This window comes from Parasteatoda tepidariorum, chromosome 7 (assembly GCF_982258835.1).
Source record: "Parasteatoda tepidariorum strain Cologne lab strain chromosome 7, Ptep-v5.0, whole genome shotgun sequence".
Lineage (NCBI taxonomy): Eukaryota > Metazoa > Arthropoda > Arachnida > Araneae > Theridiidae > Parasteatoda > Parasteatoda tepidariorum.
In genome coordinates this window covers 21189330-21215332 of record NC_141761.1, presented here as the reverse complement: position 1 = coordinate 21215332, position 26003 = coordinate 21189330, and the positions used below count along the sequence as shown (strand labels likewise).

Genomic DNA, 26003 nt, shown 5'->3' with positions numbered 1-26003 from the left:
GATTTTTGAATCATAAGTAAAACATTATAAGTATAGCTTCTTGTGATATTTTTGTATTTGTTTCACATATAAATTGAGTTAATTTTAGAATTTTGCATTCATTGATATGTTTCTATTCCGAAAACTGAACTTTTCTTTAGATTTTCAACTGTAGGGTAATATTTTATTTAAGATTACAGCTGTTGGAATTTTGTTCAGAGTTTTTGTTTTCTGGTAATCTCTCAGACCTAGTATATATTTCGGACATTTTACCAAAGGTCTAGTCATACTAGTTCTAGTTAATTGCCAATGCCCGGTATACATTTGCCTGGTATACCAGACACTGATGCTTTTTTAAGGTCAAGTGCCACTGCCCGGTATACATTTGCCCGGTATATCCTACACCGATAATTTTTTAAGGTTCAGTGCCATTGCCCGATATATATTAGCCTGATACTCCAAACACTGATGTTTCTTCTAATCTATCGTCAGTAAGTATTAAAATATCGAATAAATGTAATTATATCCACGAATAAATTAATATCAAATCGGATGTAATAAATATTTCGGACGTTCACCAAAGCGACTATGTGATTGTCAACATTCACAGAGAAGTCAACAACCACCGATTTCGATCATTCACAGTAACATGCACATCATTAATATAACATAATGACCTCATCAGCATGTTTTTTTCATATTTTGCCTAAATAACATTTGTCATTCTATAGAATGCCTAGGGAAAGTATGTAATACCTCTCATATTTCATTCTTTGCCTAAAAACATCCGGCATTGTATAGAATGCCGAGACATTCTATTCAATACCGGCGTTTCATACTTTGCCGGTAACATATATAAAAGAAAACAAAAATAATCATAGTAGCAGTATTTGCCGGTAAATGTAGCTGTAATCGTATTTGAAGAATATGCTATGCGACATCTTATGGTGAATTTGCGAATGTAAGTTTCAGAATGTATCGAAAGATGAAGATGGTATTTGGTAAGCATCTTTATCCAAAGAAAGTCTTGTAACCTAAATATCTAGCAAAATGAAGCGATTTTTTAAACAATGAATCTTACAATATGCAACATATTATTTCAATATCTTATTCTTAAACATAACATATTTCAGCGTTTTTAAAATACCACTAAACATTCAGCAATTCCTTGAGTTATAGAAAAAAGAAATATCGTAAATTATGGAAAACCTTGTGAATGCGCATTAGAATTACTATACAATATACATTCTATTTTTCAAGCTCATTTTTTTCTTCAAACTTTCTTGCCTAGAACACTCGATTAAAGCTGTAAAAATGATTATCCCTAAAATTTTGTATATAGCCATAATAAGTTATGTTAATTTGATTTTGGTATGAAATCCTCGAATTTTTATAACAAAAACAACATAATCCAAATAATATCAGATAAAAAAGTTCATGTATTTAAATTCTAAAAACTTAGAAAATCATAAATAATTTATAAATCGATTCAAATTTTCTTTTCAAAGGAGATTAAAATTAAAAAAATTTTGCTTTTTGGACAGAAATTCGCTTAAAAATTGTCTATATCCTAGAAACTTTGAGATATTTTCTATTAACTTTGAAATATTTCTATTAAACCTCTCCGAACAATCACAGAGCATTATTTAAATTTTTTTTTTACAGTCAGAAATTGGTTGCTTAGCAACCTAGTGAAATTAAGTCTTCTTTTGAATTAGTCAATGGGTTACCTTAAAATATTAATTTGTTTTGGCGACTTTTTCTGGCAGTTTTCTGAACTATCGCCAAAAATATCAACCTTTATTGTGACCCAATTTAAGACCCAATTTTTTCAAACTTTTGTCTACCTCCCCTAATTCAAGTGTCTGGATTCCAAATTTGTAAAAAAAAATACATGTTTATTCAGAGAAAGTACGTTTTTGTGTCTGATTTCGCAACTTAATTAATAATTAGCACTAATTAATTAGAATATTTGAGGTCACCCCCCGGAACCATTAAGATTGACACGTAGTTCGTGAAAATCCGATCATTAGAACGAAAGTTATTCAGGGTGATATATATTTTTTTTTTGCGGACTGTACCTCCGGTGATTAAAGGTACCCGGAGAAGCGATATAACCACTAAAGCGGAACTTGCGATAATATTTGTTTTTATTCTTTCCTAAACGACACATTCTTTGAAGAATAAAAAAATCTTTATTATTTTCATTTCCATGCATTCCACCACCCCAGAAGAAATGTGCTGAGGAACCTGGTCGCTGTGCTCTATTTTTATGCTATTTTCGATGCCGATTTGGAGATAATTTTATTTGCCACAGTGCAATAATTAAAAGAGGTCTGCAGCCTGAGACGCATTTCTAATTATCATCTCTCAACTTTTTTGACAATCTAATTTTGTAGTATATGGGCTTTTATGTACTGAGTTTTTGCTTTTATCCTCACTTAAAATGTTCATTTTCAACCACAAATGCGAATGCTTTTCTTTGACATTTATTTTTGTAAGTGCTGTAAAAATACATGTATTAAGGTACTTTTTGCGGAACTCTTTGCCAGAAGTTGAACCAATATAAACTAGCATATTTTTAATGGGTAGGTTTCGGTAAAATTAAAAATGACAGATATATGGCCTATCGGTCAGTAATTGATCCAGCATGAACTTTCTTCGCATTTGTATCATAACATATTGCTATCTGGAAAATTTGAATGTGTCGGTAGAGCTGAGATGGACCGATATAATTGTTGAACGTATACAAAAGTATCGGCCCGATAGATATATGTACGTTTCCGATACAGTTCCAATATCATCGACTTTATCGACTCCTGCCGGCCGAACACTTATTTTGCCACAGTTGATTCAGCCGAAGATATTGGTCTGATTGGAGTGGTATCGGCAGTTTAATATGGGCCCGTTATCAAGGCCTTAAACATTGTATATGCACGGATTGCTCAATAATATGCCTGTTTGCAAAAATGTGATGAATCGTATATATATATATATATATATATATATATATATATATATATATATATATATATATATATATATATATATATATATATATATATATATATATATATATATATATATATATATATATATATATATATATATATATATATATATATATATATATATATATATATATATATATATATATATATATATATATACCATTTTTAAAAGCAATAATAAAATGCTTATTTCTCAATCGGTTCCTAAATTTTTTTAAGCGATCCTTTAATTTGTTAACTTGAAAATTTCTTTTTAATTGCTGTTATTATGCATGCATTAAAATGATGTCCTTTTATGAACTGTCCTGGTTATGAAATGTTTATTTCTGATCTGGAAAGAGTGAGAGAAATTTAGAATTATTAAAGTGGCAATATCTTATCTAAATAGCCAAGATCCCTATCAAAGCTCCATTTGATTAAATTAATTGCACCCTCAATGCATAGATTCTAGGAAAGCAATTTGCTGGGAACAAGGGACCCATTCAAGAAAAGAAAAATATTTCTGCAGAGAGTTAATCTTTATCTTTGATTCAATCAATAGAGCATCGTTACATTATCCCAACATTATTTTGGGAATTTCTTGCAGTTATGTCCATTTTCTTAATTAGAATTTTTTTGCGGCCAATATTTTTCGGAAAGTCAAAACGATGCCAAAGTTTATTTATAAGACATTCTAAAAAGTTAATTACTAGCTTAATAAAAATGATTTTATTTCGTTGGAATTTTTTTTTATAATAAGGAAATGCATATGATGTTTGTATTTGATTTTTAATGGAAAAAACCACGGTTGATGTCAACCCATTTCATAGAAAACTTTTATATTTATCTAATTTATGATTAAAAAAAATGGTTTATTAACTTTTCACTAGGAGCTTTTTTGTGGACTTTTGTTTTTAGAGAATTCATTTTATGGCTTATTTGAATAGTGGTTTATGATAGATCGCTTGATCTTTCTTCTACTTTTGATACGGTAATTTAAGGTAGTTATGGAGACCCGAAAAAGATGATTTAATTATTTTTACTCATCTTAATCTCTTTTTCGTTATTGCATTTTGAGTATTTTCTGGGTAGAGAAGGGAGAGCAGTTAAGTAAAGTTTCTATCGCCTTGCCTTATTGTTTTCCCCAGTTTGATTACAGGTTTCCTTTAAAATATTTTGAATTCACTAGCACTGACAATTTTTTCATCTCCTAATTTATACATAAACTGATTGCTCGATTTATTGATCCATTTATTTACTATTACTATTATTAACTACTTCGATTCATTTTTTTGTATATTTTATTGATTTTTTTTTTAATTTAATGATTTTATTCGTTGACTTAGTCATAGAAGTAATTTTCATTTGACTCAAACTTATTAACGTACAATAAAATTCGATCAATAATCGTGAATTAAAATAATGCTGGATATTTATATTTATTATTTTAAAAGTTCTAATTACCAACAAACTGTTAAATACTACATTTTTTAACTCTTGTTAAGAGGTAAAATGTTTTAGAATCTACCACGTTAAATTATTGCAGAAGAGAGAGTTTGTAAACAAAGGGAAGAAACATAATTATTGATATCGGGTTAAATAAATTAGTGTCTCTGTTTTATTTTATTTTTTCTACGATTAATCAAATAAAAGCTTAGAAATTGTATTGGTTTTTATACACAAAAGTACAATGTTTGAAGTGAAACTTGATCATCTGCATTAATTAATTAGTATATTTGAGGTCACCCCATCAAACTATCATGATTGATTTCGAGTAAATAAACATACAATCTTAAGGTCAAAAGTTATTCAGAGTAGTTCATTTTATTCCCGTACTGTACATAAATTGTGTCCTATTTTGATGATTTTTTTTCTCTCGATTCAAATCAGATCACACATGCGTTAGCGACTTTTTAACGAGCTTCAAAGGGTTTTTCGTTCTATTTTTCAATAAGACTTAATGTTTGTCTTATGTTTCATCTCAATTGGAAATAATTTTTGCACCCAAATCATTTGTCAATTGCAAAATCCTCCATAGCAAACTAATTTGCATCAGTTCTTTCATAATTTCTTAGGACAAAACGCCTCTCTATTCATCTCGACCAGCGAGTGCATGTTGCCGTATTTTTAACTCACATTTCCTTGAAAATATTCAGTCATCTAAACTTCCATAATACACTTTTTATTATCTTTTTAAAAAATTTATATAAATATAATAATTGAATATTAATATGAACTCGACTGTATCTAACAAGGCACATCAATATTATAAATATTTTTATCAAATTTCTGCACCTAACATTGAAATTATTTAACTAGCAATAAAAGTTCATTACCGTTTACAGGTAATAAAAATTCATTGCCGTGAAAATGGGTAGCTTTTAAAAAGATTTAAACAAGTCTTAAAAGACAGAAAAGTAATTTGAGAGCGCAAGAAATTCGCTTACCAGCATTTCAAAACCATTTGATTACTTCGAATATGCACAGACTAATTTAATTGCGTTAAATAAGCTTATATAGTTTTATGTTCTCTGCAAGCGATAAACTTAATAGCTATGGAATTAATTAAAAGCAAAATGTTTTTTTTTTCTTCAACAGAGATATGCTTTTCAGCTGCGCTTAAGCACAAAGGCTCTTATCTTAGAAAAGCATTAACATGTTACGAGTCGTTTAATCTATTAAAGGTATTTCCATCGCGTCATAAACATGTAAGGCTTACATCATTTATTATAAGCTCTGGATCTGCATTTATATTTATTTTGAGACACTTAAAGCTCGAACAAAAATCATTTTCAGACTAATTTAAATACTTTTATATCGAATTAAACACTTTTGTGCTAAATGCTTACATTATCATCCTAATGTGTGATGCTAATTGCATTTTCACATAAAATGAAATAAGAATGGGATTTCTGTTTCAGTGCAATAATTTCTGAATTGCATAAGTACCGAAGTACACCAAAGAGTTATTTTTAATGGCACTTGTCAGTTTAAATGCTAAAAAACCTCGTTTTAATTTGTTTGTATTTTGTTGAAAGACATTAGAGTACATAAGCTAATGTGCGCCATTCAATGATATAAGCCATCAGTTACTTATTTTATAGCAAAAAGTTCTCTACATCAATTTTATGTATTAATGCAAATAACTGAGAAACATGAATTAGTTTAAATGAATGTAAAATAAAGATTATTCCACATTGGGAAGTATTTTTTTTTGTTTCGTTTCATTTTTTTCATAAACAATTGTAAACAAATGAATATAAAAACAATGTATTACAAACTTTATTAATTTATAGATTCCAATTATTTTCTTATAGTAAATATCGGAAAATGTGCAATTTAAATGGCTTGAATTATTCGCAGTAACATTATACGAGGCTCTTAATTAAGTGGTTCAAATGGAATAGTTTATTAATTACTATTTACTAGAAGAATAAAATTCGAATAAACTATTGAAGAAAGTAAATTTCAGCACTAATTAAAAAAATTAAGATGAAATAATTGTAGGAGTGTAACGCAATTTGTATAAGTTCACATAAAGTAGTAGTCTTAAAGTCATTTAGAGGACAGTCAGAGGAGTTATTTTTAACATTTTTTTCCATGGCTATTTTTGTAAATTTAATTATTTCTCAAATTATTTGATTTCGTTGATGTCTTGCTTAGGGTTAATTTCTGAGTTATATATATATATATTCGTTATATATATATGTTATATATATATATATATATATGTTAACATGCTAATAATAATAAGGTTGCACTGTAATAAATACCTCGCATTAATTACATTTGTATTTCTTTTTTAAAGTAATTAACAATTAATTTTAAATTATTGTTACTAAAACCAATGCTTGCATATTTTTAATTATTTAACTAAAATTTTCTTTAGTTTTTTATCAAATAAACGATATTGTTTAAAAAATTTAATATGAATAAAAACTATGAAATGTTATATCTAGAAACTGATTTCTCAAATCAAAGTAATATTCAAGCATGCATAGTTTGCTAAAAAAAGTATCAAACTGAATGCCTTAAAATAGATTTTACAGTTAGCATGCTTCTAATTAAATACAAAAATTAAGCTTATATAAACTGACACATAGTTAAATGAAAATTACTGAGAAAATTAATTTTATTTGAAAAGGAAAGCTCAGCAAGACAGCATAGGTAATGAAGCATCCGATGAAAATATATTAGTTATTTTATTTACTTTTCAGAAGTAATTATCTTCTTGAGTGACAATTAGCAGCAAGTGCAAAGACAGTTAGGATAAAAAATGAATAATCATTGCATTTTTTTTCTCCATTTTTGAGTTAATCTTATTACTCGTTTCAAAACAATATTTTTTCATTATTTTTGAGTGTTTACTCTTATATGATAGGCATCTCATTAGTTGTTGCTAAAGTAATAAAACTTTGAGACATGCGAAAGTACAATGCCATGAAATATATATTATGTTTGAAAGTGTGCTAGTTTTGGAATTTTGTCTCTTCGAATGTAAAAAGTAAAAATGCTCTATTATAATTAATTATTTTTTTATTTTCACAGAAAAATGTTACAGACGTTGGATAAATGCAAAAATATTGTTTCACAGTAAATAGCTGATAAAATTAACTGAACATATTGTTAGCTTCTTAAATGTAGTTCTTCGATAATAGTTATTTTTTTCTTCAATTTATCAAAAATAAAATATGCATGTTGTTGTTTATTTCTTATTTGCAGTTAATTTCTGATTTCTATAACTAATTAAAACATTTAATTAAGAATATATACTTACGTTAAATAATCGTTTCATCTATATTATACAATATATTATAATGTTATATTCTCATAAATGCGTTGATTTGAGCGTTGACTGAACATATTGTTAACTTCTTATATGTATTTCTTCTAAATAGTTACTTTTTTCTTCAATTTATCAAAAATAAAATATGTATGTTGTTGTTTATTTCTTATTTGCAGTTAATTTCTGATTTCTATAACTAATTAAAACATTTAATTAAGAATATATACTTACGTTAAATAATCGTTTTATCTATATACAATATATTATAATGTTATATTCTCATAAATGCGTTGATTTGAGCGTTGACTGAACATATTGTTAACTTCTTATATGTATTTCTTCTAAATAGTTATTTTTTTCTTCAATTTATCAAAAATAAAATATGTATGTTGTTGTTTATTTCTTATTTGCAGTTAATTTCTGATTTCTATAACTAATTAAAACATTTAATTAGGAGTATATACTTACGTTAAATAATCGTTTTATCTACATTATACAATATAATATAATGATATATTCTCATAAATACGTTGATTTGAGCGTTGACTGAACATATTGTTAACTTCTTATATGTATTTCTTCGATAATAGTTATTTTTTTCTTCAATTTATCAAAAATAAAATATGCATGTTGTTGTTTATTTCTTATTTGCAGTTAATTTCTGATTTCTATAACTAATTAAAACATTTAATTAAGAATATATACTTACGTTAAATAATCGTTTTATCTATATTATACAATATATTACAATGTTATATTCTCATAAATGCGTTGATTTGAGCGTTGACTGAACATATTGTTAACTTCTTATATGTATTTCTTCCAAATAGTTACTTTTTTCTTCAATTTATCAAAAATAAAATATGTATGTTGTTGTTTATTTCTTATTTGCAGTTAATTTCTGATTTCTATAACTAATTAAAACATTTAATTAAGAATATATACTTACGTTAAATAATCGTTTTATCTATATTATACAATATATTATAATGTTATATTCTCATAAATGCGTTGATTTGAGCGTTGACTGAACATATTGTTAACTTCTTATATGTATTTCTTCTAAATAGTTACTTTTTTCTTCAATTTATCAAAAATAAAATATGTATGTTGTTGTTTATTTCTTATTTGCAGTTAATTTCTGATTTCTATAACTAATTAAAACATTTAATTAAGAATATATACTTACGTTAAATAATCGTTTTATCTATATTATACAATATATTATAATGTTATATTCTCATAAATGCGTTGATTTGAGCGTTGACTGAACATATTGTTAACTTCTTATATGTATTTCTTCTAAATAGTTATTTTTTTCTTCAATTTATCAAAAATAAAATATGTATGTTGTTGTTTATTTCGTATTTGCAGTTAATTTCTGATTTCTATAACTAATTAAAACATTTAATTAAGAGTATATATTTACGTTAAATAATCGTTTTATCTATATTATACAATATATTATAATGTTATATTCTCATAAATACGTTGATTTCAGCGTTGACTGAACATATTGTTAACTTCTTATATGTATTTCTTCTGAATCGTTATTTTTTTCTTCAATTTATCAAAAATAAAATATGTATGTTGTTGTTTATTTCTTATTTGCAGTTAATTTCTGATTTCTATAACTAATTAAAACATTTAATTAGGAGTATATACTTACGTTAAATAATCGTTTTATCTATATTATACAATATATTATAATGTTATATTCTTATAAATACGTTGATTTGACTTATTATAAATGTAACTGTTCGTCATTAATTAAATGAAGAGATAAAGCAAAGAGTGCTAAAAACGGCTACGTATGTCGCAAAGGAACTGCTTAACAGTTTATGATGAACAGTTTACGATTTTATTAACACTATGACGAACTATGAAAACTGTATAAGCAGTCATACTTCTTTTTTTTAAGTTTAGGCAAGTAAATCTATTCCTAGTTTGATATTTTTTTAAAATTTTAGATCACAAAAATATTTATCATTAAAAATTTTAAACTTACTTAAACCGGGTCACTCAAAATATTGGTAATTATCAAAAGTGCAGTTGCAGATCATTGGACATAAATCTGACCCTAGCAAATCAATATTGGTCTTTAACAGTAGCTTTCCTATGGAGATCACTCATAAATACTGTTGAAGTTTCCCTTCATTATGAAGATATTTTCCCATCTAAGCTAAATATTGTAATTAATATGTATTGCTACCACATAATATATATTTAAAATATTTGTCATTTGTTGAAAAACGTGTTCTGAATTTTATCACGATTTAAACAAAATGGTCTTGATTACAAACTTACTATCATTCACACTATGAAGGTGGAAAGTGATCAAATTTTAGTCACATTTTCCAACTAAATTCCCTCAATTTTCTTTAACAAAATAATCATCATATTTCAAGAGGATCGTGATTTAAATTGTTTTGCTGCTTATATTTTTTCTCGTTAAGTCGGTTGCATTTGCGAATATAAGAAATCCAAACAATTCCTAATTTTAATGCATTTTCCAAATTATCATATATCACAGTATTTTAGAGCCACTACATTATTACGCGCATTTTAAAACATATATTAAATAACTATTGCTACAAATATATATACAATAATTATGTATTTATAAATGTGTTAAATCATTTCAACTCTTATTTTTTTTATTAATTCAACCCTTCTTGCAATTTGCTTTACTGCAGTTTACGCTTAACTAAATAAGAATTTTAGAACAAAGTAATCACCAGAGAGAACATTATCAAAAGAACACTGTGAAAAATAGTTCAAGAAAGCGTTAAAGAACAAAAGCAAAGTTTTCAGAAACTTGTCCAGAATGTGTTTTATTATTGTTTAAGGGATGATTGAAAGTTTTATCCATGCGTACAGCATGTCGGAAGCTTACGTTGAAAGTCGGAACTTTTTCCCTTACTTCCGCTATAGTCTCTCTGTTCTGTTCTTTTTGTTTTCACTCCACCATCATCTCTTATTCGCAATATTCTTTTTTTTTCTCCTTTTTATTCCTACCAGCAAGCATATCTCTGCTTCCTTTAACAAAAAGCACTATCTATCATCTTTTTACGTATGCTGTATTCTTTTTATAAGGCATGCATCCAGGCATCAAGAATGATTGTTAGATGAGTTTCTATCTCAAAAAAATTTCCACAGTCTTGAACAATTTATTCAGAAGAGTAGACGAGGAGGAAATATTACGTATTTACTTCTTGTTTTTACATCCTTTCTAACGGTATTAAGAAAAGGTTAGTTAGTTCCAATGGTATTTTAGGAGAACGCGTACAATGAATTATACCTCATTATTATCAGGTTTCATGTTAAATTCTATTACAGAAATATAATAGAATAAAAGCATGTCTTGAAATGTCATTTTCTGGGAGCGGTTTTTACATGCAATTTTAAATTCTATTCTTTGGGAATTCATTCAAATTCAATTCATTGAGAAGTACTGTGAATTCATTTAGGAAAATAGCGTGGTTTAAACCTGAACGTAAATTAAATTAAAATCCCGTTAAACTAACATTTAAGTACTTCATGATTTCTCTAGAAAAGTAGCTTTAAAGTAATCTTAACCTAAACGTAATTTTCAGCAGTCATTTAAGGAAAAAATAGGTTTTAATTAAGCAGTCCAAAAATATTTATCGTTAAAAGTGACCCTACAAATATCTTTTCTCTCAAAAACGTTGTCAATGGCGTTTTCGACTAATAGTTTTCAAATTCCTTGGGAGACATGGCTTTTGCCTTGTTTTGCACAAAGAAAATATTTTCACATATTCATAACTCTTTCAGAATTATATTAAAACGGATGTCTGAAAAATCCCCTGCATTTTGTAATTTTTCACAATTATCCCAGAATAAAAACACCTTTCGCAAAACGTTTCGAATTGTATCTATGATTTAGTAAAAAGAATAATAATAATAATATAATTTTAGCTACCTACATTTGCATTTGTTTGTATTTCAACTATTGTGTTCGGAACTAAACTGGTACCAACAACTTATCTATACAGTTAAATGTTGAACAACAATATTAAAATTCGATGTACTTTTTTTACCGCTATAATTGCTTATAAGACTTTCCTTAAACCAGAAATTGTCCTATGTCAACATGAAACTTTGCTACCACCATACTTAAAATAAATACTCTGTTACTTATATATTGTAACTGACATGGGTATTCCAATTGCACAGAGTCTAGCCTGATCAACCGATACCATTGCTTCCATTTTAAGTATGGGCCTATGCACTCTACTGACACATGTATTTCAAACCTTCTATTAACCAAGTAATTCAATTAATATAGTACAAATTATGATTCAAATATAAATTTTCATTTGTCATATTTAACGAAATATGATTATTTATTGTTTTTACCGGTGCATTGATGTTAGATATTTTTTTAAATATAACTACTACAAAAATAATCAACGTTCGAGTGAGAAAAAATCAATTATATGTTAAATATTTAACAGTACAAACAAACAATTAAACTCATATACCAAGTAAGCTGCTATAAATTTAAATAGGTCATGTTAATGAATTATATTATTTTGTTACAGGTGGTGAAACTGGCATTAAATACAAAATTGACCCCACGAAGAATCCATTTAATGAAGCAACAGGTTAGTACACATAATTTTTTATGCATTTTTAAGTGTTGAATCTATCGCCACTATGAGGATTGACGAGTTTTAGCGAGTATCCTGTGTTATTCTCTTAACCACTTTCAAATTAATCAAAGGGCCAAGCCATGCTAAATACATCAAACGTGTATATATATATATATATATATATATATATATATATATATATATATATATATATATATATATATATATATATATATATATATATATATATATATATATATATATATATATATATATATATATATATATATATATATATATATATATATATATATATATATATATATATATATATATATATATATATATATATATATATATATATATATATATGTATACACAGTTCAGTCACATTAATGTGCCCACCACCTACCTTCGACGTCAACGTGTAATAACCAATCACAGAAGGCAGGTGGCAGCATATTACAGTAGAGTGTATATAAAGGATGTCCTAGGGCAGTGGTGCGCAGACTAGGGGTCGCGATCCCTGTGGGGGTCGCCAGAAATTTTTTGGGGGTCGTCAAATTTTTATGAAATGCATTATCCCTGCATGCTGAATACCATACAGTGTACATATAAAGAGTGAAGCTCCGTCACTCACTGTTTAATTGCAATTCCATGCTGTCCACTCTTTCTTTGACCGTAATGCGTAATGTATGTAAAGTGTGAAGACGCTAGTTTTTCACTCCGGTAGATAGCGCCCTCTTCGCGGTAATTCGCCAGTTTTACTGAAAAGCGCCTATTTGACTAGACGTTAACCGCAGGGAAAGGGCAAAAATCCGCTTCCGTGATCGCCAATCAGATGACGAGGTACGCGGTGTATCTGATAGTCAGAGTGAAGACGTGAAGTGTTCGCATGAAGTTGTAGCATATAGCAGTTGGCCTGCAATTGTTTTAGTTTAACCTCGAGTTTTATCATGTGACGTTGGGTAATTTTGTTTTTTTATATTTTTATCGGGCTTTACTACTCTTTGTTATCATGTATGTACTATCATTAGAGAAAGATCTCTGTTAATTTTATTGAATTTCTCGAAAAAAAATGATAAAATTTTTTATATTATTTGTTTTAGTTTAAATAATTTAACCCCTATCTTCATAATGGATAAATGGGTAATACGTACACCAGGTACATCTTCAGCTAACAAACGAACAAAAACTGATGAGAAGTCTCAAAATACTGAACTAAATGCCCGATCTAAAAAAATAAGAAAATACAATGAGGAATTTATTAAGTATGGTTTTACATTTTGTGTTGTTGATGATGTAGAACGCCCGATATGCGTCATTTGCAACGAAAAATTAGCAAATGAGAGCATGAAACCAGCTAAATTAAAAAGGCACCTGGAAACTAAACATAAAGAACTTCAAAATAAACATGCCGATTTTTTTCAAAGACGAGCTAAAAATCTGAAAATTCAAAGTGCAGATTTAAAGAAATTTACAACAATACCTCAGAAAGCATTACGAGCTTCTTTAAAAGTTTCTTATCCAATAGGAAAAACAATGAAACCCCATACAATTGGAGAATCCCTTATCCTTCCTTCAGCAACTAAGATGACATCAATTATGCATGGCGATAAATATTGAAATGAACTAAAAACAATACCATTATCAAGAGATACCGTGTCTCGGCAGATTTCCGAAATGTCATGAAATATCGAGTCAGAAGTCATAAAACGCATACAAAATTCATCTGTATTTGCTTCACAACTGGACGAGACTACCGATATTACTAAAATATCACAACTAATTATTTTTAATGAAAACAGAAACGTGTTTATGTTGCAAAAATTTGGAAAGAAAAACAACTGGAGAAAAAAATATTCGAAGTAATAAATGAATATTTTGAAACAAAGTCCCTTACCTGGGCAAACTGTGTTACGGTTTGTACTGAAGGTGCTGCAGCATTAACAGGTTCGAATAAAGGGCTCAGAGGCTTAATTCAGAAGGTGGCGCCTTTTATGGTATTTAATCACTGTATGATTCATCGGCAAGCTCTTGTTGCAAAAGATATGGATGAAGAGTTACACAACGTATTACAAGAAGCTGTTAGTTCAATTAACTACATTAAATGCAACAGCCAAAACAGCCGTCTCTTTACAATACTTTTCAATTAGATGGGCTCAACGCATGAGAGATTACTGTTACACACCGAAGTCAGATGGCTTTCACGTGGGAAAATACTATGACGGATATTTGATTTGAGAAATGAAGTGTACATGTTTTTAATCGAAAAGAAACATAGATTGGCAAGTTATTATATCAATGAAGTTTGGCTACTGAAGCTGAGCTATTTAGTTGATATTTTCGAAAAACTTAACGACTTAAATGTGAGCTTGCAGGGTGAGAATTCAACTATCATAACAGTAGCCAGTAAAATTCAAGCTTTTAAGAATAAGCTTAGTCTCTGGAAAACTGAACTGAATAAAAACAACACCGACATGTTCCCTTGCTTTAACGATTTTATCAAGGAAAATAATATAGATTTATTTACATTTAAAAACATCATTTCCAATCACATTGAAAAGTTAAAGAAAAAATTTTCGAGAAGATTCGAGGATTTTCCAGAAAACGATCTTGGTTGGATTCGTGATCCATTTTCCCTTGACATATGCTGTTCAACTCTTCAAATTAGTGAGAAAGAGCAATTGATAGATCTAATTAGTGATTATACTCTTCGAAATCAATTTAAGACTCAGCCTTGCCAAAAATTTTGGCTATCCGTGGAAAAACAATATCCCGTTTTATGCAAGAATGCCATCAGAGTGTTAATACAATTTGCATCAACGTATTTATGTGAAACTGGATTCAGCAAACTAGTTTCAGTAAAAACTAAATACCGCTCGTGTTTAAACCCTGAAGATGATTTGCGAATTGCAATTAGCAACATACATCCAAACATCGATGAGATAATTAGAAACTTGCAGCCACAGACATCTCATTAAAGGGCAATTTACTGATTTTTGTGTTTTATAAAAAGAATTTTCTTAAAATTATGAATAAAATTAATATGAGTCAAATATGAAGATGTTTTTATTCGATGAAACGAAAAAATTTGCGAAATATACATCGTATTTGTGGACATTTATCTTTAGGGGTCACCAAAAATTTTCTCTCTACAATAGGGGTCGCAGTCGAAAAAAGTTTGCGCACCACTGTCCTAGGGCATCGGAAAGCATTTCAAGCGTTGGCGTAATACAAAAACGAAGCGATTTATCCGACGTCCAAAAGGGCATGATTATTGGCCTTCGGGCCAAGTGTGGAAGCATTTTGGAAACGGCTAATTTTGTGAACTGTTCGCGTGCCACCGTGGTGAAAGTATACCGTGCATGGTAAAATGGCACTTTCCAAAATCAGCGGCTTGGCACATGCGGTGCACCACGGGCTATAGATGACAGAGGCGTAGGAAAGCTACAGAGATGCGTTCGGGTGAATAGACGTGCAACTGTTGAGCAACTGACTGTCCAGATGAACCAAGGGGTTACCAAGTGTGTATCCTCAACAACGGTTCAGCGAATGTTGCTGCGCATGGGCCTCTGCTTCAGAAGCCTGGTTAATGCATCTATGCTGACTGCTGTTCATTGGCGATGAAGGCTGGAATTTGCCTGCCAGTACCGCAACTGGACGTCCGCATAGTGGTGACAGGTGGCTTTTTCCGATGAATCACATTTTTTGCTCTATCGAACAGATGGACGTTGGCGTATACGGCATGAAACGTCTGATAGCAAACACCCTGCAACAATTACCGGAAGGAGCATTATGGTTTGGGGAATGTTTTCCTTGCATTCACTGGGTGTACTCATCATTGTGGAAGGAGCGATGGATCAGCACAAGTACGCATCTGCCCTTGCGGACCATGTCCACCCCTACATGCGAATGATTTTTCCTTAGAATGATGGCATCTACCAGCTGGATAAGGCGAGGTGTCATACAGCTCACAGTGTATGTGCGTGGTATGAAGAGCACAAGGATGAGTTTACCGCACTTTCCTGGCCAGCAAACTCACCGGATTTAAACCCAATCGAGAATCTGTGGGACCACCTCTATCGGGTTACTCGCGCCACATATCCTCAACTGCGTAATCTAGCGCAGCTGGCTATGGCACTGGAGTCGGCATGGCTCAACATTCCAGTGAACACCTTCAGAAACCTAACTGACTCTCTTCCTGCACGTCTCGCAGTGGTCCACTCTGCCAAAGGTGGTTATTCCGGCTTTTGACAGATGGTCACATTAATGTGACTGGACTGTGTATATAAATTAATATAGTACAGATATATATTTGCACAGATTTTTAAAGAAATGTATTTAGTACTCTTTACTAATTGCGTCATTTTTCATTCCAATAATTTCATTTTATTCCTCAATCATATCCCCTTTTCGTAAGTTAGTATCATCCAAACCATAATGTGTCCCAAATTTGATAAGTTTAGGCAATGCAAGTTTTATTAATTTTTAAAAAAAGTAATTCTCGATGCGTTCAGTACAATATTTGTTTCAAATAAACAACAGACGGAGAAATAGAATTCCTTGTTAAATTTCTTTATTTTAAATACATATTCTGTCAAAATATAACCGCGAATAGAAAAGAAACTGTGTTATTTCTGTTTCATCATCATGAAGGAATTTGCAATAAAAAGTTTCTTTTTAATGGTAAAAAAATATAAAAGATAGGAAATATAACTATTTTCTTTTCTAACCGCGAGATTTAATTAAATAAGAAAAAATTTATTATCTACTCTAACCAATTTTACATTTCGGTTCCTCAGTCAGTGCCTTTTTTGCAAAAATTCAATTATCTTAACTCTTTCTAAGATTCAAGTTTCTATGTTGTTCTTTCTCTTGTATCCCATGTTTCGGGACAGTTATTTTAATAACTTCAAAAGTAAATAGCCTTCGTTTAAGCAATCTTGTTATGCTTCCTTTAAAATTTAAATTAGAAATGCAGAAATACCTCTTCAACTCCATTGTATCGAATAAAATTTCTTCACGAGATGATTGAACATTTTATTTATTATTTTTTTTAAATATTTTGAGTTCTCTAAAACTCAGCAGCTGCTCTGAGTATGCTTAGTAATTTTGATGTGAGTGATAAATTAAGCATCCAAATTGAATAAATCGGCTGTGAATAATCGTAAATTAGGATTTTTTCAAAGAAAAATTCTCTTAAAATTTGTTTTGTTAAAAAAAGTAAGTGAGTTTCTTCACAAAGTTTTGAGTTTCTTTTTCACTAATTGCATTTTATACATTGCATTTATTGATTTTCTTAAGTATGAAGCATTTTTCTATGTTTCTTAAATATTTTCAATTATTTAAAAATCAGCAGCTGTCTTATATTATACTCAGTATTTTTGATCTTTATAGTAAATGAAGCATCCTAATTGCATAAATTAGCTATAAATATTCGTAAAAAAGGTTTTTTGTTTAAAATCAAAATCTGTTTATGATAACAATAAATTAGTCTATGCTGTGAATTTCTGATAGTTTTCTTGTCATTGTGTAATTCTCTGTTTAGTTTAAAGTAAATCGCAAAAACGCCAAACCTTCATGTTTTACCAAATTTTTACTTTAAGAGAAAGGAAATAATAACATAAGGATATTATATTATATTATATTATATTATATTATATTATATTATATTATATTATATTATATTATATTATATTATATTATATTATATTATATTATATTATATTATATTATATTACATTACATTACATTATATTACATTACATTACATTACATTACATTACATTACATTACATTATATTATATTATATTATATTATATTATATTATATTATATTATATTATATTATATTATATTATATTATATTATATTATATTATATTATATTATATTATATTATATTATATTATATTATATTATATTATATAGAAAGTAAGCAATTGAAATATATGAATCTGCACAAAAATGATGATGTTCTTTTGTCAAAACTACATTATAGGTGTTGTGGTGGCTAAAATCATTGAGATATCGTGCAAGAATAACTATAGGGATCGATCCTCACTTTGGTGATCACCGATCAGGCTTACCTCGCTTTTAATCCATCTATACAAGTCTTGAAAGCTGGTCACATCACCATTTTTACTTTTTTTATTATTTCACCCTACCGAAACACAAAGCACCATATCTCGAAAATGAAAGTCGTTTAAAACTAATAGTAAATACAGAATTAAGCCTAATGATCGAAAAGAATCGTTAGAATTAAGTACAAGACGTATTTAAAAAATTGTAGTTGAAAAACTTGGGGCTAAATAATAAAAATTCATGTTTACAGATTTCACGAAAGAGCATATTTTGTGAAAATGAGACCTCCATTTCAATGTTGACATTAAAGTATTTTTGTGTATTGAGCTTATTTAAAAGTTTGAATATAATAACTCATACAAAATCTACTTTAAAAATGAATATTGGTTGCTTTTTAAGACGATTTAAGTAATCTTCGTAATCCGCAGGAGGATAAAGACTTGATAACTGTTATGTAATAAGCAGTGTGTCTCAGGAAATTATGTAAAATGCGAAGACTGACACACAAATTTTAATATTTATACAAAATACTCCGTCCCGCAGTGGACTGATCGTTAAGACACGGTTCCCAGCAGATCACCGAAGTCAAGCATCACTGGCTGCAGTCAGTGTGCGGGTGGGTGACCCACTTGGATCACTGTGCGTAAGGACCGAGGGTGTGCGGTATTGATCTTCGTTAAACTGTGCTACCGTAAAGTGCTCGACTTCGCGTGCAGGTCGTTGGGCTACCGAAGCGGGGGTGCCATCCCCTCTGCAGAGGATCAAAATTGTAATGGCATGTCTTCGGATCATCCTCAGAGACGCTTCCGAGACCGTCGCCAATAGGCCGTTGTGCAGCTCTAGTGCGACGTAAATGAACTACAACAACAAAATACTCCAACTCTATAAAATATGTTTATGAAGCACAGTTTGTGCAGTATGACCAATATAGTGAAAGAATTTTATGCAGAATTTAGAACTAATATAACTTTCTAATCCTATATAAGATCAATATCGAATTGCAAAAGGCCAAATGTATATGCATTAAGTATAACAACAACAAAAAAACGGGAAAAAATAATCCTCAGGCAGGGTCAAGTATAAAATTAAATGCATAGATTATGAACACTTTTCTGCATGTTCCACAAATATAATTCTTTTCCTTCTAGAAAATCCTGAAATACATGCCGTTATTGGTTCCACTGTGTCTCTCCCATGCAATCTCACCCCACCTTCTCCGGATGATTCATTTTCCTTAGTACTGTGGTATAGGCTTGATTTACCAAATCCTATATATACAGTAGATGTCAGAAGTGTCACTGCACCAGGAGACGCAAAACATTTCTCCAGTAAAGTAAGCAGTCATATTTATCTATATATATATATCTTTACATCATCTTTCAAATATATATTTAGTATATGAATGATACACTGAAACATATGCAATTCACTGGAAAGAGTGAAAGTTAGAATCAGTACATAAACATGTATACTGTTGGGAATTTATTGAGACAAATGGTTAAGTAACAATTTATTCAATTGCTATTTCACCACATTTAACGAAAACATTGCAATAACTATAAATGCGAAAATATTCAAACTGTTAACTGTTAGAAAAACCGTTCATTAACTTCTTCCATCTAATACGTTTAAAGAACCAGAATTTTATCGCACCAATTTGGCCCACCTAGTGCAGTCACTTAGTTGCTTGTAGCTACTTGGGTGAAGTCACTTTTTGCATATTATAGCCGAGAGAGCTAATCGGTCAATCTGATTACCGACAGCACGGGGGATCGTGCTCTAAGCGTTGGCACCACAATATTTCACCCATTCCTTTCCATACCTGAAGAGTTTCCAGTCCCCTGCACTCCCCAATGTGCGACCCTGAACTATTGGAATACTATACCCTTATTTGAGTATGGATGACAGAACCATAAAGCTGCTTAACACAACAAATCTAGCATTTCCTAACTCTTACGATTGGTGAAGCAACCAGATAAACTAATTAAGCGACGATTTATTTGATAGCACGAAACTCAGCCACAACCCATTTCCAATGCCAAATCTCTAACGAAAAGCATAGCTCCAGTTAAATTTCGTTTTTACCGATTTATTTAAACCATGTTAAATGCAAATTGTTAAAAAAGCAATATATTTTTGTATGCACAGTTTTCTAACCATACTAGTTGTAAATGGTTTCAAAACCGTAAACGTAAAAAATGTGCTTTACAATAAACTTAACGGTGAATTGGGTGTATAGACTGCAGCCGATTAATTTAATGTAATATTAGAATGGAAATTCTACTAGGGTAAAAATCTAACAGTGTAAAAACTAAAACTGCTCTATATCATTAATATAGCTAGATTTCTATCGTATGATATACTTTAAAATAAGAATAGTAATGATTAACTACGCCTGCAAGTAGTAATTAATAACTAGTATTATTCATTAATAGCATCGACGTAAAATTACTCATTTGTACGCATACGGTTTAATTAATACTTTATTCATTATTACTTATAAAGAATAATTACTATTATTCATAAATAACATTAACGAGCAAATACATCTTTGCACGCAACAATTTTGATCATGCACAGGATCCATTAAACATACATACTTTTGATATAAACTTCTTTTTATATTTTTTTTTCTAGGTCCTTGGTACTAGAGCACGTTTTAATGTGAGCAATCAAAGACCTAGTCTAGCATCACTTACTCTAGAAAAAGTTAGAGAAGACGATGCGGGTGATTATAGGTGCAGAGTAGACTTCAAGAGGGGAAGAACTCTCAGTTGGTTGGTAAAGCTCAATGTTATTGGTAAGGAATAAACGAAAGCTGATTTTTTTAAAACATTCTTTGCTAGAATATAAAATCTAAAATAATATAAAGAAGGTTAAATGATATTTAATACAATATGATATTCTGAAAGTTATTTTCCATTTTCATTATCTTTTAATTTATGTCAAAATCATCGAAACAATGTTTTAATTCAAGTGTAGTAACCACTGTATTATATATTTAAAAAATAAAAAAAAAGATTTTCTGGGACTGGGATTTACAAATTGAAAGATTTTTTTAAATTTCATGGAGCAGGTATTGAATTTTAATTAAATTCATTTATGAAGGAAAAGTATAAATCCAAATAATAATTTTATTTTTATTTTTACTTACGTACTTTTAAATTTTATGTTAAATATAAGGTGTGGATCAACGACTAGCATTTTAGTATCCACAAGAAAAGTACCTACAGAATTTTTAAACTAAAAAATCAGGATCGAAAATGAAACACTCAAAATACATTTAGAAGATGAATACTGAATTATTCACAATTAAAAATAGAATAAATTTATTCATTACCATTACATTGTAGTTTTAATACTGTTAAACAATATTTCGTAGTACATAAAGGGAATACAATACTAAAACAATTTTTTTTTATATTTATAATACATTCTAAGCATCTTTAATGTATTCTACAGCAAATACTTCTTTATTTAACAATGCATTCTAAATATTATGTAGATACTTGAAATATTTTTAACAAGAATGAAACTATTTTCTTTTTTCCAGTGCCTACAAATAGTTTAGTGATAAAAGATAAGGATAATAAAACCTTATCTGAAACGATAGGTCCATATAAAGAAGGATCATCACTCACACTCATATGTGTAGCTCACGGAGGTAAGATAATTCTAATGGAATTATTCTGATGTGTCGTTGAATGATTGATATAAAACCTAGATTACTTCTTAAAGGTGAAACGCACTCCGTAGAAAATGACTCATTGAGAGCAAAAGTGGTGTAATTAAAAATATAAAAATTTCATTCCGCATTCGAAATCTTGTAAAACTTTGCGCGTATAGAATTTTTTCTTTAACTGGACAGAAAATTTGACGAAAACTGTATGATTTCTTTATGTTTGCTTAGCATAAGTAACATAGATTTAAATATAATTTGAAGATTTTCATTGGCTTCTAAACTGTTATTCTGTTAAATAAATAGCATCGTTTTTCAGATATCAGAATTCAGAAACAGATGACAGTTATTTGTTGCGCTTGAGAGTAATATAAAATTGATATTTCATGTTCTTTTTTTTTTCCTTTTGAAAAATTGTTTTTTATTTCTTTCATTTACGAATAAAGTCAGCTAAAATTTTTTGACTAAAACTTTTGTTTATTTTTTGTAAATTTATTAGATGGTTTCTTGTAATTTGTCCAAAACGGGTAATGTTAATTAACTTTTGCGTCGTTTGTAGCCGAATTTTTTTTCACCATATTGAGGACAATGAGGAATTCTTTTCAAGATTCGATTCAATTTTTCTCTTTTCAACCGGATTATGAACGCAATCACATTTACTCGTTCTTTGTATATTTGTATGTAGTTCTTGAAAGAAGAGTTTTTGAGACCTGCTCATTTTTACCTTTTAAATTTTTTTAATTCATTGTCTACTTTGTATTTCCTTATTGAATATATCTATAAGCTCAATAATTAAGCTAATTCATTTAAATACCTTACAGCTCCTTAAATATAGATGAATTTTTCTCATATATATATATATATATATATATATATATATATATATATATATATATATATATATATATATATATATATATATACATTCATTTATATTTAAAGATTATAAAACTATTTGTTTCAATTTGGAAAAGGGGACAAGAGCTTTCTCTAGTTCGTCATTCTGATGATATCAATAACGCTATATTATATTCTTCACAATTGTTTGTGTTGTGTTGTAGCTATTTGTTTCGAGCTATTTATGAGAAATCATTTTTTTTTACTTTTTAAAATTGTTAAGTCGGCATTGATCAAGCTCGAAATAATTCTTAAATATTTAAAAATTCATTCAGTGGTGTAATGGAGATCGATTTATAGGGTTAACTAGTATTTGAAATTTAGCCTTGTTTTGCTTAAAATTCCGCGTCTTTTAAATCTTTTTCCGGTGTTTAAACCAGAAATTCTATAATGAAATTTCTAAGTCCCCCTTACTATTTTCACTTCAGGGTAACAATGGACAGCTTGACTTCAGATATTAATATCTTTTCATATGAATACATACCAAGTGGCAACAGACATAACTAATCATGTTAAACATCCCGGCTCGCTGGTTTCCATAGCAAATGGCTGAGCATAAATTAGTCTTAAGCCTCTCAAGCTGTGCCTTCTCAAGAATCAATAGAAACACTCGCCCCTTAGAGATTAATTTATTTGGCAAGTTAGCGATGATCGTAGTACTGAGTAATCGCACATTGCTTTGCTGAGTCTGTTCCGAGGCGATTTGATAAGAATTTAAGAATACGAAAGAGTCCTTTTGTTCTGAAGATTTATAAGGTCAGGGGGCAAATGGAAAGAATTTCTTTGTATAAAAGTGTTAAAGTAAATGATGACTTTAGCATAAAAGATGCAATTTAGAATTTTAGTGTGGCAGTTTAATGATAAAAAGCTTTCATATATCTCACATTTGTTTCGCTTGGAAGTATATAAAAAATTATTTATCATAAAATTCATGCAGGTTGTTTTTAATATATCTAATTTATTCTTTGAAGCAACTCACATTATACATATTTAATAATATTTTGAATTTAAATTTAAATTGAAAAGAAAGAAATATTTTGTAAGTTAAAGCCAATTTTCACTTCCCCTCTTCATACAAAGAAGACTTAAGAATTTGTCCTTCGGCCTTTTTTTTCGCATTTTTTTTTCTTCCTTTTTTTCCTTCTATTTTTTACGCTTAATTAAATTGCCTCTGAAACACTGAGTAAAACTATTAATGAATAACGTCTTTCTCTTTTTTATCCCTCATTTAACTTTAAAAATTTGGTGTGATTTAAAATCGAAATATAACGATAAAATTAATAAAGAATTTATCTTTTTTTTGTTATTCCGTTCAGAACGAAAAAGTATAAATAATTCTTACGTTATAAATTTTGCGGACTTCGATTTAATATATGACGCTCCTTCATCAATTCAATATCAGATTAACAATTTTTATTTGATTTTTTATTTTAAACTAAAATGAAAATTTTAGCTTTTTAATAGCTTTGATAAGACTATAAAACTTTAAAAAGTCAAATGGTAAATTGTAAAACTCTCTTCGTAATATAGAGGAAAATCAATTTTCAATAAAATATGACATTTTAAATTTAAGAATAATAATTATTGAATTATATGCCTCTTAATAATGTTTTGTCACAGATATTTAGTTTAAAAATTTAAGTGAATGTACAAAAATAAATAAGTAAATAAAATCTGCTTAAAATATGAAGAGTATTATTCTACTCGGAATTGTGTTTAATTGTTCCAACAATCAAGTTAACAATTAGTACAAAAATTTCTGTTCAAAACATGCAGAGTATTGTTCAACTCGGAATTGTAATAGTTTGTTTCAACTATCAAATTAATATACATTAAATATTTATGTCAGTTTTTTTGTATAAAAATATTCAAGAACAAAATACATTATTTGTATTAACAAGCAATGTCTTTATAATACCAAGCTTATTATGACCAAAGTCAATTTAGAATATAAATTTTAAAAAAATTGTTACTTAATATTTTTGAAAATTGAATAAATAACAACGAGCTAAAGGTAAAAAAAAAAAACTAAAGGTAACAGAGAGCTAAGGGTGACAAAGATCTTAAAAATTAAAGAATTCAAGTTAGGATGCATAATGAGAAATATTTCGACAAAATAAGTTCAGTTGAGGCCATGAAGTACCCTCTATAACAAAAAAATTGACGCACCAAGAAGCAATTGCTTTGAAATTTCGTATGCATGAATGTTTTGAACAGATATGGCTGGAATGATGCCGACTGGGGACGTATAGTCTTTAGCGACGAATCCCGCTTCCAACTGTGTCCTGACGATCTTCGAAGACGTGTTTGGAGACGCACAGGGCAGAGGAGGGATCCTGCCTCACTATTGCACGCCACACTGGCCCTCAACAAGGCATTATGGTCTGGGGTGCCATTTCCTTTGACAGCCGGACCCTTTTGGTCGTCATTAAAGTACACTTACTGCACAGCGGTACGTCGACGACATCCTAAGACCTGTTTTGCTACCGTTCCTTTTGCAGCGCCCTGGACTGGTTTTTCAGCAGGACAATGCCAGACCACATACGGCACGTATTGCTATGAACTGTCTGCAAGCTTGTCAAACTCTTCCTTGGCCTCTCTCCCATCGAACATGTCTGGGATATGAAGGGAAGGCGATTGCATCTGGCACGGAATGTTGATGACCTCGTTCGACAATTGGATCGAATTTGGCAGGAAATACCGCAAGAGACCATCCGGGTGCTTTATCGGTCATTGCCACTCCGTGCGGCAGCTTGTATCCAGGCTACAGACGGGTCAACACCTTACTGAACTTGTTACTGTAACTCTGCAATAAATTATTCAATTGTTCTGAAATTTTAATCATTTACTATTTTGTACATTGTCTTCATATCCACCAATTTTCGTTTCAATCGGACAACTCCTTCTTGATGCGTCGATTTTTTTGTTATAGAGTGTAGTTTAAAATTTTTTATGAATTCAAATAAATCA

General features: G+C 29.5%; 1 protein-coding gene across 1 annotated transcript in view; it reads left to right on the top strand.

The window, feature by feature from the left end:
- The window catches only part of LOC107454018 (synaptogenesis protein syg-2), a 239538-nt gene that overhangs the window by 166431 nt on the left and 47104 nt on the right, over nt 1-26003 (top strand). Inside the window, exons 2-5 of the mRNA XM_087167468.1 lie at nt 12321-12383; nt 19606-19790; nt 21095-21257; nt 22011-22121. Coding sequence (XP_087023594.1) covers nt 12321-12383; nt 19606-19790; nt 21095-21257; nt 22011-22121 — 522 coding nt within the window. The remainder of the gene's footprint in view (nt 1-12320; nt 12384-19605; nt 19791-21094; nt 21258-22010; nt 22122-26003) is intronic.